Source organism: Malaclemys terrapin, chromosome 9, assembly GCF_027887155.1.
Source record: "Malaclemys terrapin pileata isolate rMalTer1 chromosome 9, rMalTer1.hap1, whole genome shotgun sequence".
Lineage (NCBI taxonomy): Eukaryota > Metazoa > Chordata > Testudines > Emydidae > Malaclemys > Malaclemys terrapin.
In genome coordinates this window covers 49,350,001-49,365,575 of record NC_071513.1, presented here as the reverse complement: position 1 = coordinate 49,365,575, position 15,575 = coordinate 49,350,001, and the positions used below count along the sequence as shown (strand labels likewise).

Below are 15,575 nucleotides of genomic sequence, written 5' to 3'. Positions count from 1 at the left end.
CCCATTAGAGTTTTATCAGTTCGAACGCATGCCCCAAGGGATTTCTGGAGCACCTGCCACATTTCAACGTCTTATGGAGAAAGTTGTGGGAGACATGAATTTACTGCAAGTGTTAGTTTATTTGGATGACCTGATTGTGTTCGGAAGAACCTTGGAGGAGCATGAAGAAAGACTTCTTAAAGTGCTTGATAGGTTGGAGGATTATGGTTTGAAGCTTTCGACTGACAAATGCCAGTTCTGCAGGACCTCAGTGAAGTACGTGGGTCACATCGTGTCCCAAAAAGGTGTGAGTACGGATCCTGATAAAATAGAAGCACTCACTACATGGCCATGTCCAAGTAACTACAGAGAACTCAAGACCTTTCTTGGGTTTAGTGGCTATTACCACAGATTTGTGAAAAACTATGCTACAATTGTAAAACCTCTGAATGATCTTACCAGGGATACCAGTCCAGCAAGAACAAATCTAAGACCAAGAATAAGGGGAGGTCCCCAAAGCCTCCGGTGCAGAGACACTATGGCCCTTTCGAATAATTCGGGCCAAGGTGGGATGAGAGATGTGAAAGGGCTTTTCGAGAAATCATTACTTGCCTAACTCATGCTCCGGTCCTAGTCTTTGCTGACCCAAGCAAGCCGTTTATCCTGCATACTGATGCCAGTTTGGAGGGTCTGGTAGCAGTACTGTACCAGGAGGTGGAAGGCAAATGTAAACCTGTAGCCTTTGCCAGCCGAGGACTGTCTGATAGTGAAACTCGCTATCCCACTGTCACGGAGTATTGGGGGACTCAGGGCCCTGCACCCCCGGCTTCCTGCGATTCACCATGACTCTCAGCCAGCCAGTAAAGCAGAAGGTTTATTTGGATGACAGGAATACAGTCCAAGACAGGTCTTGCAGGCACAGACAACTGGGACCCCCTCAGTTTGGTCCATCTTGGGGTCCCAGCCCCCCTTGGGAGGTCAGAGCCATCTCTGCCCCCCAGCCATCTCTCCAGCCTGCTTCCCACACTCTGGCTTCAGCGACCCCTCCCACAGCCTTTGTCCAGTTTCCCGGGCTAAGGAGTCACCTGGCCTTCAACCCCTCCCTGGGTTCTCGTGTTACACATTAGGTATGCGCCCTCGGGCTGTCTCCCATCCCCCAATGCAGACTATTCAGCCACACTTCCCTGTCAGCATTCACAGACCACAGTGAGAACAGGCCCAGTTCGTCACATCTCTCCCCCCTTCGAGACCGAACTGAGCAGGGTCACTTTAGCCAGTGACCCGGGGAAGTTCGAACCTACCCCCGTTCCCATGGATGCCCCCGCATCCCTCCAGTTCCTTGGTGGGAATTACACCAGGCCCCTTCAGTTTCACGCCCCCCCTTAGGTCGGGGTGCTTGATGGCACTCGCAGTTCGCATGTGGGAAGGTTTATGCGGCCTGTGCCCTTTTCCCACCCCCATACCTCTGGGGTTCCAACTGGGCCGTGGTCTTCTCCCAGCGCTCCAGTCTGGAGGTCTGTGCTTTGGGCTCTCTTGGTTTAGAGCCGCCCTTTTAACCTTGGCCACCCTCTGGAAAGGATCCTTTATGCTGGGCAAGGGTCCTAAAGCTGTTTTCCCCTTGTCCCAGGCCTTCCTCCCCCTCTGACAGGGGTCACAGGATCCGCAGTACTGTCGGACAGTAACAAAGACCCCAGGCCAGTAAAAGCTCCGTAGCAGCCTCTGCTGGGTACGCCAGGTTCCCTGGTGCCCTGAGAGGGGAATATCATGGGCCCGGCACAGCAGCTGGCGGCGATACTTCTGGGGTACCACCAGCTGCCTCCTGATCCCCCCTGACTCCATTTCCCCTGGGGGAGCCCATTCTCGGTACAGGAACCCCTTCTCCCACAGGAACCTTTTCCGGCCACCTCGTCCCATGGTCTGTACCGCATTGAGGTCGGCTAGGTCCCTTATCTTCCGCAAGGAGGGGTCTCTCTGTAGCTCGGCCTGGAACTCAGCAGCTGGGACAGGGATGGCCACCTGCTCTTCCTCGCCCGCTGGGCCTGAAGCTGCAGCCTCCCTGAGCCGTGTCCCTGGGCGTTCCCTCCCCACCAGGTTAGGGTCCTGCGCCTCAGGCAAGGCACCCCCCCCAAGGCCAGGGCGCAGTGCCCCTCGCCGGCTCTGACTGCGGGTCACAACCAGTGCCTTTTGGGGGTTGCTTGGCCAGTTCTCCAGGTCCCCCCCCATCAATACCTCAGTGGGCAAATACGGGTGTACCCCCACATCCTTGGGGCCCTCCTTGGCCCCCCACTTCAGGTGTACCCTTGCCACGGGTACTTTGACTGGTGTTCCGCCCACCCCCGTCAGGGTCAGGTAGGTGTTGGGCACCACCTGATCTGGGGCCACCACCTCGGGCCGGGCCAGCGTCACCTCTGCGCCCGTATCCCAGTATCCATTGACCTTCCTCCCATCCACCTCCAGGGGAACAAGGTACTCTCTCCGGAGGGACAGCCCCGCGCCTACCATATAAACCAAAAACCCTGAGTCTGGAGCATCCAGCCCCCTAGAGGAGCTGGCCTGGAGCTCTCCTCCCTCCTTAGCAGGTGGTACTCTGCCAGCCCCTCTTCCCTGGGAATGCTGCCTTTCGCCGGGCTGGGTCTCTACCCAGTTAACCCTCTGTGGGTTCGGTCTGCTCAGTCTGTCCCTGAGCCTAGGGCACTGGGCCCGTATGTGGCCCTTTTGGCCACAGTGGTAGCAGCCCATGTCCCATGGGTCCCCTTGAGTAGGTCGGATGGTCCTGATGCCGGATGCTCCCCTCTGATGGGTTTTTTCTGTATTTTCCCATGGGGAGGTCCCATGGTGACTCTCTCTCTGCGTTGTGGTGGGACTGTTCCTTTGGGACTCCTCCCTTTTATCTCCTGACCGGCTCTTTACAAACTCATCAGCCAGCTGCCCGGCGTGTCGCGGGTTCTCTGGCTTTCTGTCCACCAACCACAGCCTCAGGTCGGATGGGCACCGGTCATACAGTTGCTCCAGTACCAGCAGTTTAATCAGGTCCTCCTTCGTCTGGGCCCCACCAGCCCACTTGCTGGCGTATCTTTCCATGCGGGCGGCTAGTTGCAGATATGAGATCTCAGGGGTTTTATCTTGACTCCGGAACCTTTCCCGGTACATCTCAGGAGTCAGCCCAAACTCTCGTAGCAGGGCCCTTTTGAATAGTTCGTAGTCCCCTTTCTCTGCCTCTCCCAGTTGGCGGTACAATGCCACGGATTTGGGGTCCAGTAAGGGGGTAAGGACCCGGAGTCTGTCCGCGGGGTCCACACGGTGCAGCTCGCAGGCCGTCTCAAAGGCCTCCAGGAAGTCATCCATGTCCTCCCCCTCCTTGTATGGGGCCATGATGCACTTATCAAAGCTCCGTGCAGTCCTGGGTCCCCCCTCACTCACCGCAGCCGGGGGTTCGCTGCCCTTCAATCTCGCCAGTTCCAGGTCATGCTGACGCTGTCTCTCATTCTCCTCCCGTTCACGCTGATGCTGTCTCTCTTTCTCCTCCCGTTCATGCTGACGCTGTCTCTCTTCACGCTGATGCTGTCTCTCTTTCTCCTCCCGTTCACGCTGATGCTGTCTCTCTTTCTCCTCCCGTTCATGCTGACGCTGTCTCTCTTCATGCTGTCTCTGTTGTTCACGATCCTCCAGCTCTCTCAGTTTTAGCTCTTTCTCCCATTCCAGCCAATTCCGCTCCCCGGATGCCGAACGCCGCCGGGAGGATCCTCTGCTGGCCGGTGGGCTTCGCCGGGGGGACCCCCTGCTGGCCGGGGGGTTCACGGCGCCTTCGGTATTTGCTGGGCTCCTCCCCACCCTTCCCCTAGGCATAGGAAGGAGGGGTCTCGGGAAGCCCTCAGCAGCCGGCTGACCACTCCCAGCTGGGCCAGACACTGGTGCCTGCGCTGCATTTGCCAGGCTGCTTCCCTGAGACACAGGGATCAGTTCATTCGCGCGATCTTCCGCCTCCAGCTGGGCAATGAGCTGTTCTTTGGTGAGCCTCCCAATGCGCAGCCGCCTCTGCTTGCACAGCTCCACCAGGTCGCTCTTAAGCCGCTTGGCATACATCTTCCTGCTGGCCACTCACCGGCCTGTGTGCTCACAGCTCCCCACAGTTCCCAGGGGGCCCCCTAGTGTGCCAGCCCTTCTCGAGGTCACCACCTCTCTGCCAGGGTCGAGCTGCAGACTCCTCCGCCCCTGGGACCACTCGCTGCGATCCCCCCGGGGGACCCTGTTACTGCAAAAGTCCTTCTCGCTGGTCACACACTCCCAGGGGTAATAACCGTCTCTCTCTCACTCTTCAGCACGCCTGGTCCCCGTCAATCCCCCTTCGTTTTACTGCTCCCCAGTCACTTACTGCAGGAAGCGCCGTCCACGGGGTGCAGTAGATCCCGCCGCTGCCACCAGTTGTCACGGAGTATTGGGGGACTCAGGGCCCTGCACCCCCGGCTTCCTGCGATTCACCATGACTCTCAGCCAGCCAGTAAAGCAGAAGGTTTATTTGGATGACAGGAATACAGTCCAAGACAGGTCTTGCAGGCACAGACAACTGGGACCCCCTCAGTTTGGTCCATCTTGGGGTCCCAGCCCCCCTTGGGAGGTCAGAGCCATCTCTGCCCCCCAGCCATCTCTCCAGCCTGCTTCCCACACTCTGGCTTCAGCGACCCCTCCCACAGCCTTTGTCCAGTTTCCCGGGCTAAGGAGTCACCTGGCCTTCAACCCCTCCCTGGGTTCTCGTGTTACACACTTAGGTATGCGCCCTCGGGCTGTCTCCCATCCCCCAATGCAGACTATTCAGCCACACTTCCCTGTCAGCATTCACAGACCACAGTGAGAACAGGCCCAGTTCGTCACACCCACCCACAAGCTGGAGTTCTTGGCCTTGAAATGGGCCATCACTGAGAAATTTCGAGATTACTTGTATGGTGCTCAGTTCCAGGTGTGGACAGACAACAACCCACTGACCTATGTATTAACAAGCGCTAAGCTGGATGCTAAAGGGCAAAGATAGGTGGCCGCTTTGGCTAGCTATGACTTCAGCATTCAATACCGATCAGGGAAAAGCAATGTAGATGCAGATGCATTGTCCAGGCATCCACAGGCACCAGGAGTTGCTGTGATACCCACAGATGGAGTGAGAGCTATTTGCAGTGTGAGTCGCCGAGAGCCAGAGGCCCATGAGAGCCTTCATGGATGTGCAGTAGAAGCTGTGGGCCTGCCCCCTGAATGCGTGCCTTCTGCTTCAGTGAACTATATTGCATTGAGAAGAACAGGAGTACTTGTGGCACCTTAGAGACTAACAAATTTATTAGAGCATAAGTTTTCGTGGACTACAGCCCACTTTGTAGTCCACGAAAGCTGTAGTCCACGAAAGCTTATGCTCTAACAAATTTGTTAGTCTCTAAGGTGCCACAAGTACTCCTGTTCTTCTTTTTGCGGATACAGACTAACACGGCTGCTACTCTGAAACCTATATTGCATTGGACCAATCTCCTTTGCCCATGCTCAATGCAGCTGACTGGCAGGAAGCCCAGCTGCAAGATATTGACATTCGTGATACTCTACTTGCCAAAAGGGAGGGGCGAAGCCCAGCTGCGGTTGTCCCACCTAACCCAGAGGGTAAACTACTACTGAGAGAATGGACCAAACTAAAACTGATTCAGGAAGTGCTACACCGAGTAATCACAGATCCTTTACAAAAGCAACAGACTCAACTATTGCTGCCAAAAGAGTACAGAGCCCTGGCCATGAGGGCCCTGCATGATGACTTTGGACATTTAGGGATGGAGAGGACCCTGGAACTTATTCGTAGTAGATTCTATTGGCCCCGGATGGCTGAAGATGTTCGCAGGAAATGTGAGACCTGCGCTCGATGTGTTCAAAGGAAAACTCTGACCACGAGGGCTGCATATCTGAAGAACATCACCAACAACAAACCTCTGGAGCTGGTGTGCATTAATTTCTTGTCTTTAGAAGTAGACAAGAGGACTATTGGGAACATTCTAGTAGTGACTGACCATTATACGCGATATGCGCAGGCATATCCCACACGTGATCAGAGGGCCACCACTGTCACTTGAGTACTGTGGGAAAAATATTTCTCAGTTATGGATTCCCAGCTCGGATATACTCGGATCAGGGGCGGGACTTTGAGAGTCACCTTCTGAAGGAGGTGTTGAGGATAGCGGGGATTAAAAAGTCTAGAACAACGCCTTATCACCCGCAAGGTGATCCTCAGCCAGAGAGGTTCAACCGAACCCTATTAGATATGTTGGGGACTCTGCGGCCAGAGCAGAAGGCAACCTGGAGCCAACATGTCGCATTTCTGGTGCACGCCTACAACGCCACAAAGAACGACGCTACGGGAGTCACCCCATATCTCTTGATGTTTGGGCGAGAACCAAGATTACCCATAGACCTGTGCTTTGCTGTATCAGAGGATGGAGATAGCTATGAAACTCATCAGCAATATGTATCCCGACTAAGAGAAAAGCTGTGGGATGCTTATCACTTAGCTACATCTGCAGCTCGGAAGAACGCAGACCGCAACAAACATCGATATGATGCTAGGGGTACATTTGCAAGAGCTCCAGCTGGGGGACAGAGTCCTGCTGCGAAATTTGGGTATTGCTGGCAAACACAAGATAGCTGATAGATGGAAGGCAATACCTTACTCGGTGATGGAAAAGCTAGGACACCTGCCGGTCTATAAGCTCAAATCTGAAGAGGGTCAAGGGCAGACAAAGACAGTGCATAGAAACCTTTTGCTCCCTGTTGGGGAATTGGTAGGCACCCCTTATGAGATGGGCCACAACAGGGCAACCGGGCAGAACGAAGGTGCTGGACCAAAGCCACCCTCCAATGTGGACAGCCGTCCCCCTGCAGCTAACCTACCCCTATGCAGCACATCCGAGAGTGAGTCTGAGGAGGATGACACAACCATGGTGTATCCTGGGATGGAGACAAGATTTCAGTCTCGATCAGATGAATCAGAAGAGAGCTCCTCCTCTTCTGCCCTAAACCCCATGGCAGAAGTATTTAGGCCCATTCCTGACACCCCTGAGCCACTGGTGGGACCCCCGTGTGATGACACGCACAGGTTATTGGATAGTGGAGACATACAGGTGGAGGATGGCCCGGGCACCTTCAACCCTCCACTGTTAGAACTAGAAATGCAGGGGCCTATGCCAGTAGCCGAGGGGCCCTCAAAGGAAACCTCCCCATCTGTCGCTCAAGAGGATGTCTCCCCTACCACAGCAACAAAGATTCTCAATAGGTGAGACAGGGTAATAAGACCAGTAAAACGGTTAACTTATGATGCACATGGGGTGACTAGTGAGGAGCCAATACATTTAGCACACAGGCTTGTGGAAGCTAAAGTGGGCTATCTGAGGCCCTTTGGAGGGGACCAGTGAGTTGGTATAATAGGGAGTGTGATTTGTCGGGACGACAAATTCTCCGCTGGGGGGGGATGTAAGCAGAGTCAGGATGAGCTCTACCCTGACATCTGGTGGTGAATTATGGCAAGTGTGGAAAAGAACTTCAGGGGCTGATCTTGTTTGCATAGGCACACCCACTCGCCTGGCATGAGCCCACGGCCGCCCAAAATGGTCACTTTGGCAGCTGTAGAATCCCCAGTATCTCTGTTATTGGGGCAGGAGGAATAAAGTGTTGTTACCCTGATTATGTGAATCAAGGACAATGAAACTGTTTTATGACAGAGGGTCTCACTATCACCTAAGCAGCACTCACTAGACAAGGGACATTGATTCCAAAACCTGGTGAAGTGAGAGTACTTTGGGATAGGTATGTATACCTGATGGTTTGGGCCCCTTTTGAGAGCCTGGAATACCAATTGTACTCTCTCCACTGTTGAATAGCAGAGCTAATTTTGATTCTATTAGGACTCTAGCTAGAGGCTGCTGACCTGAATTCACTTTGGGTCAATGGTGCATTAGCACTGGGGCTCCCCTATTACAACTGAAATCACTAAAAGAGCTAAAATTACTGATCTGAGATCACTGAGTGCTGTGTTAACTAGTGGGGTGAGCCTAAAGATATATTGCTAAGTGGCGTGCGGAGCGGAGCAGTTTGCGGAACGGTTGGAGTGGTCCATGGAACGTGGAGCGGAGGACAGCTGAGCAATTTGCGGGGACAGCTGGAGTGGTTCATGGGACGGCTGGTGGAGTGGAGCGGCTGGCAGAGCAGAGCAGTTTGTGGGACGGTTGGAGTGGCTCACGGGACAGCGAGCAGAGCAGTTTGCAGGGACGGCTGGAAGACTGGACCGGAGTGGCTGGTAGAGCAGAGCCATTCGTGGTGAAGGCTGCAGCAGAACTCCACGGAGAGGCGGGGCAGTCGGCCTCGGACCATGTAAGGTGCCCCTTAACACCCCGTATCTCTCCCCCCCCCATTTCCACCCAGACTGGGCGGGGGGGAGGGTAAAACTCTGCAGATAAACTTTTGGACTCTGGGGCAGCACTGACCAGGGTCAGAGACTTTTGGACTTTGGGGTGATTGGACTTAAGACCCTGAGGGGAAAAGGACACTGCCAAACTTACTTGGAGGTGGGTCTTTTGCTCATGGTTTGTGTTATGAATCCTGTTTGTGGTGTATCCCCAACATGATGCCGCATTGTTTCCCTCCTTTATTAAAAAGCTTTTGCTACACTCAGACTCCGTGCTTGCGAGAGGGGAAGTATTGCCTGCTAGAGGCACCCGGGGGGTGGTATGTAATTGTCCCAGGTCACTGGGTGGGGGCTCGAGCTGGTTTTGCATTGCGTTATTGAAACAGAACCCCTAGATACTGAACCCGGCCCTTGTTGCTGCCAACTCAGAGGGGCAGAAGGGTTACATATATTAGAACCTAGGCAGTGCCAGACAAGATCAGCCCCAAGGGCCATCCAGCCCAGTCACCAGCACCAGCTGCTTCAGCGGCAGGTAGAAGGACCCCACAGGAGGCAGCTTTAATCTGCCCAGAAAGACACTTTCTTCCTAAACCCCAACAGGCAGAGGCTACGTTAAGGCCTGAAGCATTAAGATTTATTCCTTCCCAAATGGTTAGTTTTTGTTGTTTGAATCCTGGCTCCTGTCATTCAGGCCATTTTTATCCATACAGATGTCCAGTCTGCTTGGGAACCCCGCTAAGCTCAGCTCCTCTCCAAAGCCCCTCTCCCACAGTGATCACTCAGCACTTCCCCAGGGCGGGGGAGTATGACTAGCCCCATTGTGCAGAAAAGGAAGGGACTTAGCCATAGTCACCCAGGGAGTCAGGTGTTAGAACTGGGACTAGAACTCAGGTGACTCAGTGCCCTGCTCTCCCCTCAGGAGACACAGCCAGGTGCCATTTCAGAGTGGTCCTCCAAATAGGATTTACATTTTTCTAGACAGATTAACTCCTTCCCCCTTCACCACGTGGGGCCACAGGATCTGAATCCCTGCATGTAAACCCCAGCACAGCTACCGCTAGCAAAACCTCCTGGTGACGTGCATGGTCCAGGGAGTCAAGAGATGGCTGCAGGGCTGTATTCAGCACAGCTGCTCGTTCGGGCACCCTGCCCATTTCCTCTCTCATTCTCCAGGCTCCATCCCTTAGCCCAGGCTGGGCTGGAGGCGGGGCTGGTCATGGCACCTGCATCCCAGGCCTTGGTTACAATTCAGAGTGTTACCGTGTCTGAGCATGGCTGGGAGTTATATGGGGCAGCTGCCTACAGCAGGGTTCTCTTCAGAGGCAGCTGGAGCCGGCCACTATCCGAGAGAGGATACAGGGAGAGCTGCATCTCGGGCAGCACCAGTCTGGCCAATCTGACGATGCTGTTAGCAGCAGGTGTGGACCAGGCCCTGTAGCGGTCAGCTGGGGTTGACCCCTGCCCCAACAAGCCACAGACTGGTGGGGAAGCAGCATGGCTCTGGGGCTCTTCCGCGGCATTCAGGGTCAGCCTGTGCTGCGTCATTGCCAGGGCATGTGGCCTCGCACATGCGGTGCCGGGACCCCTGGCCATTCCAACCCAGGGATCTTCTTTCTAGAGAGCTGAGCCATTGCCCCTGCCAGCATTTCCCCTGGCTTTGTTCTGCCCGCAGAGTCACGTCCACATCTGTGCTGGGCTGTGGGATTGGCCCCTTCTCTAAAACCAGCTGGGGGCTGTGTGTAGAGAGAGCGAGACAGAGACTTTTAACACCCCCTGTGGGGCAGGTGCTGCACACATCAAACCGTCTCAGAGTTACACCTCCTGCAGTCCAGCAGGCAATCGTGCCGGTGTTGCTCTCACACCCTCTGTGGAACAGAGGCCTGGGTGACAGACAAGGGCCTGGGGTGGATGGAGAGTACTTACGTGTTCTCACGGTGACGGATTTGCTCGGCAAGCTGCTGAACTTGGCACTGATCCTCCGTCTGCCGTCCACCAGCTCAGTAAACCTGGAAAGGGAAAGAATTACTAGCCCTCGTACAGTGGCCCAGCAGGTGCTCCCCCCCACAAAAATCAGTGAGCTACAGCACACAATTATATGGCTTGCCGACAAGATTGCTCATTCAGCTGGTGGGCCCTAGCAGTGGCATTCTGCGTGCAGAGAGCAGCCTGTGGAAAGGAATTGTGATGGACTACGCTGAGCGTAGCATCAGCCAGAGGATGAATACGCTGGTCATTTAAACTGCGCCAATGGTGTTGCAAAATCTTGTTTCAATTTGTTTTGTTTCCAGGAGCCCGCAAAGTGAAGGCTGTTTGCAAAGTCCTGTACCGTTCCTCTTGGTGACATGTAGGCACAGAGGGGCTCTGATATCAAATGCGGCTTCAAGGCACTACTGGGACACAAACAATCAGCATCAATGCAGGAAGCCTGTGGCGCACACTCCTGAAGTGCTGCATTAACACCGCAGCAAGTGGGAACTGAGATGCAGAGAAATAACTAGGGGCACATTCTACTCAGTTATGTGGGTACAACTGCCATGGGGAGCCAATCCCATGGCGGCTATGCTGGCTTTGTAGCCACATAGCCCACTGAGGAATCTGGTGCTTCATGCAGGTTTTGGAGTCTGACTGCCCTTGACAGTTTCCTGTCTGAGGAGTTGCAGTGATTAGCAGGAGGAGTGCGTGTGGCCACGATACAGATGCGTTGAGCAGCAGAGGGCACCTCTACTACATTCTCCTGTGTCCCACCATACATTTCCAGGGCACTCAGCTAGTTTACACCCCAGTGCCCGCTTTCTCCTCTGGGTTTATTGTGTCCCATCTCCTCCAGCTGCTCACCCCACTTAAAAAATCTGAAGAGCTTCTATTTAAAATGCAGATCTCTCCCTTGACCAGGAGGAGCAGGCCTGTTTTGTGTTACTGGCTCCAGGAAGGGGTGCAGCAGGCTAGATCCAAGGTGGGCACAGCAGTAAGGAGATGGCTGAGGATCTGAAACATGGGCCAGGCAGCTAGTGTCCACTGGGGTGGTGGTGGGGAGGAGAGATTCCATGCTCACACAGCGGAGCAACTGACGAGCACTGGGTTGCATAGGTTGTAGCAACTTCATGGAGAGGTTACATTTGAATAGGGCACTTGGGATGGGCTGTTTAAAGCTACTCTGAAACCTGTCATGGAAGTGGGGCTGGATGCTCAGTCCCCTAAAGGAAATCAGGCATCCAGAGCCACCCACCAACTGTGAACATCCCACCCACCCTTTGTACACATGGGAGAGGCAGGTGCACTCCAGCTCCCAAGGGTCAGAGCCAGGGCAGCAGGGGATTTGCTGGGAGCATCCCCCATGCACTAACCAGACTGTTCTAGGGCTGTGTCCCTCCCAAGTGCTGGCTGCCAATCATGTGATTATATGGTGGATTTCTGACGTGGCCAAATATACACTGAGAACTAGAGCAAGGCCAGGAAATGTGGCTTACATGTGACCTGATCTGTACTGGAACATAAGGGTTCAGTAGAAGTGGCCCATTCCCGCTCTCATCCACATGTTATTTGTTAGTGCTCAGACTTCAAGCAGGGCTGGTGTAATTGCCGCTGAGCCGGTCCCTACCTGGGAGCCTGCGAGGGTTCCTCCGGGATATTGTGATCAGCAAGCAGGCGCAGTTCCGGCAGCAATGCTGGGGGGAGCCTGTTCCTGAGCACCCGTGGGTGTCCTGCTTGGCCCCATCGCCTCTCCGGGGTTCCATTCCTCTGCACTGCAGGCCACAAAGGATTAGGCTTAGCCAGGACGAAGCAGTGAATCAATGGAGTAAATGGAGTGTAATTCTAACATCAAGCACAGCCCCCAAGAGAGCCCACCCCCAGCTGGCCGGGGATTCTCCCGCAGAGCAGCGATGGCATCTGTGGGAATCAGTGTGTATAAAGCCAGCATGCCCCTGGGAAATGCCCGGACCACCACGATGGCTCTGCCTCCACCCCATGCCAGATGCACCATGCGAGACAGCTCCCCCGTGTCACTGCGTGCCCAGATACAGAAGGGGACACACACCCAGCGTAGCAAAGGAAGAACCATGCAGGGTCCCCGCTGGCTTTCGAGTGGAGAACACTGCATGGAAGCAGCGTTTCCTCCAGCTTGGTGGAACACCTGCAGGGCATGGCGGTTCCAGATCGTGGGCCATTTACATCCCCAGGTGGCTACGCTGCTTCTCATGGACGTGCTGATGTTCCCATGCCCCGTTGTCACATCACTAGTTCAATGCCTGTTCCCCCCGCTAACCTCCTCCAGCAGAGGCACATGTTCCCTTGTGTATGCTCTGCCCCCCCCAGCATAACATTCCCCCGCCAGGCTCCGGGGAGGCCGTTGCGGGATCATGGACTTACAGGTCAAGATGTAGACATGGGCCGGCTCGCTGTGCCCTTGGCCTTGCTCGGTGTTCTGGATGGCCATCATGGACAAGCGATACCTCTGACCGGGAAGCAGGTCACGCACCGTGTAGGACGACAGCTTCCCGTTGGGCACGTAGCGGCTCTTGATGCTCTGGTTAGTGGTGACGTTGATGATATAACCCTCCACGGACCCTGCCAGTGGCTGGTCCCAGGTCATGTAGACAGAGGTGGCGCTGACTCTGGAGGCAGTCAGGTTCTGGGGAGGAAGAGGCCCTGTGCCAGCAGGAAGGAAACATCAGTCTGAATGATTTCAGTGGAGCATCCCTTCACTGATTACATGGCTCAAGCTGCCTGTGATCTCCGCTCCTGGGAGAGCTCGGTGCTCTGAGCCTTGCCTGCCTGTGTTTAACTTTGCTTTCTCAGGGTCTGTCTTCACTACAGTTAACCCAGGCGTTGACACTACCCGCTTCCTGCCCACACCCAGAACCCCTCAGCTCACTGGCCTGGTGGGGGACGGGGCTTAGAGCCCATGTGCTGCTTTCACACTGGCTAAAGTACCTCTGATGCCTTCCTACAATTCCTGCCAGGTGCCCAGTTCTACCCCAATTCACTGGGACAGACTCAGAGAGGGGCTCAGCTCACTGCTGGAATGGCCCAAGCAGTCCTAGCAACACCCCAGGGGGACACAGCAGCAGCGAGGACCCAGGAACGAGGGCCGCCCGGTGGGGGCAAGTGGGGCAATTTGCCCCAGGCCTCAGGCACCACAGGGGCCCCCACAGGAATATAGTATTCTATAGTATTGCAACTTTTTTTTATGGAAGGGACCCCCAAAATTGCTTTGCCCCAGGCCCCCTGAATCCTCTGGGCGGCCCTGCCAGGAACCAGGCTCTGGCTGTGCAGCATGACTGCTCACCCCCAGGCTAGGCTAACCTGGATGCTCAGGCCTGGGCTAGCTGTGAGCCCGGCACCAGTGTAACCGTCTGGGGCAGATCCTAGCATGGGGTGATCTGGTGCAGTGAAGTGAACAGCAGTGATGTAAACCCCACTACACTGCTGCATCCAGGCCACATACAGGTTGTGCCAGGCTAACGACAGCAATGTAGTTACAATAAAGACAATAAAGTCATTGCGGAGAAACTAAATGGATTCTTTGCTTCAGTCTTCACGGCTGAGGATGTTAGGGAGATTCCCAAACCTGAGCTGGCTTTTGTAGGTGACAAATCTGAGGAACTGTCACGGATTGAAGTGTCACGAGAGGAGGTTTTGGAATTAATTGATAAACTTAACATTAACAAGTCGCCGGGACCAGATGGTGTTCACCCGAGAGTTCTGAAAGAACTCAAATGTGAAGTTGCGGAACTGTTAACTAAGGTTTGTAACCTGTCCTTTAAATCAGCTTCTGTACCCAATGACTGGAAGTTAGCTAATGTAACGCCAATATTTAAAAAGGGCTCTAGAGGTGATCCCGGCAATTACAGACCGGTAAGTCTAACGTCTGTACCGGGCAAATTAGTCGAAACAATAGTTAAGAATAAAATTGTCCGACACATAGAAAAACATAAACAGTTCAGCAATAGTCAACATGGTTTCTGTAAAGGGAAATCGTGTCTTACTAATCTGTTAGAATTCTTTGAAGGGGTCAACAAACATGTGGACAAGGGAGATCCAGTGGACATAATGTACTTAGATTTCCAGAAAGCCTTTGACAAGGCCCCTCACCAAAGGCTCTTATGTAAATTAAGCTGCCATGGGATAAAAGGGAAGGTCCTTTCATGGATTGAGAACTGGTTAAAAGACAGGGAACAAAGGGTAGGAATAAATGGTAAATTCTCAGAATGGAGAGGGGTAACTACTGGTATTCCCCAAGGGTCAGTCCTCGGACCAATCCTATTCAACTTATTCATAAATGATCTGGAGAAAGGGGTAAACAGTGAGGTGTCAAAGTTTGCAGATGATACTAAACTGCTAAAGATAGTTAAGTCCAAAGCAGACTGTGAAGAACTTCAAAAAGATCTCTCAAAACTAAGTGATTGGGCAACAAAATGGCAAATGAAATTTAATGTGGATAAATGTAAAGTAATGCACATTGGAAAAAATAACCCCAACTATACATACAATATGAGGGGGCTAATTTAGCTACAACAAGTTAGGAAAAAGATCTTGGAGTCATCATGGATAGTTCTCTGAAAATGTCCACGCAGTGTGCAGAGGCGGTCAAAAAAGCAAACAGGATGTTAGGAATCATTAAAAAGGGGATAGAGAATAAGACTGAGAATATATTATTGCCCTTATATAAATTGATGGTATGCCCTCATCTGAATACTGTGTACAGATGTGGTCTCCTCATCTCAAAAAAGATATACTGGCATTAGAAAAGGTTCAGAAAAGGGCAACTAAAATGATTAAGGGTTTGGAACGGGTCCCATATGAGGAGAGATTAAAGAGCGGGGCTAGGACTCTTCAGCTTGGAAAATAGGAGACTAAGAGGGGATATGATAGAGGTATATAAAATCATGAGTGATGTGGAGAAAGTGGATAAGGAAAAGTTATTTACTTATTCCCATAATACAAGAACTAGGGGTCATCAAATGAAATTAATAGGCAGCAGGTTTAAAACAAATAAAAGGAAGTTCTTCATGCAGCGCACAGTCAACTTATGGAACTCCTTACCTGAGGAGGTTGTGAAGGCTAGGACTATAACAGAGTTTAAAAGAGAACTGGATAAATTCATGGTGGTTAAGTCCATTAATGGCTATTAGCCAGGACAGGTAAGGAATGGTGTCCCTAGCCTCTGTCTGTCAGA

The 15,575-nt window shown here is 53.3% G+C and overlaps 1 protein-coding gene across 10 annotated transcripts in view; it reads right to left on the bottom strand.

Annotated features, from left to right (window-relative positions):
- Window positions 1–15,575, bottom strand: part of SNED1 (sushi, nidogen and EGF like domains 1) — a 147,959-nt gene that overhangs the window by 18,278 nt on the left and 114,106 nt on the right. For all 10 annotated transcript variants that reach the window (XM_054040823.1, XM_054040830.1, XM_054040824.1 and 7 more), the window contains 3 exons: window positions 12,767–13,045; window positions 11,997–12,141; window positions 10,322–10,404 (listed from right to left, as the gene is read on the bottom strand). In XM_054040823.1, the coding sequence (XP_053896798.1) occupies window positions 10,322–10,404; window positions 11,997–12,141; window positions 12,767–13,045 (507 nt within the window). The remainder of the gene's footprint in view (window positions 1–10,321; window positions 10,405–11,996; window positions 12,142–12,766; window positions 13,046–15,575) is intronic.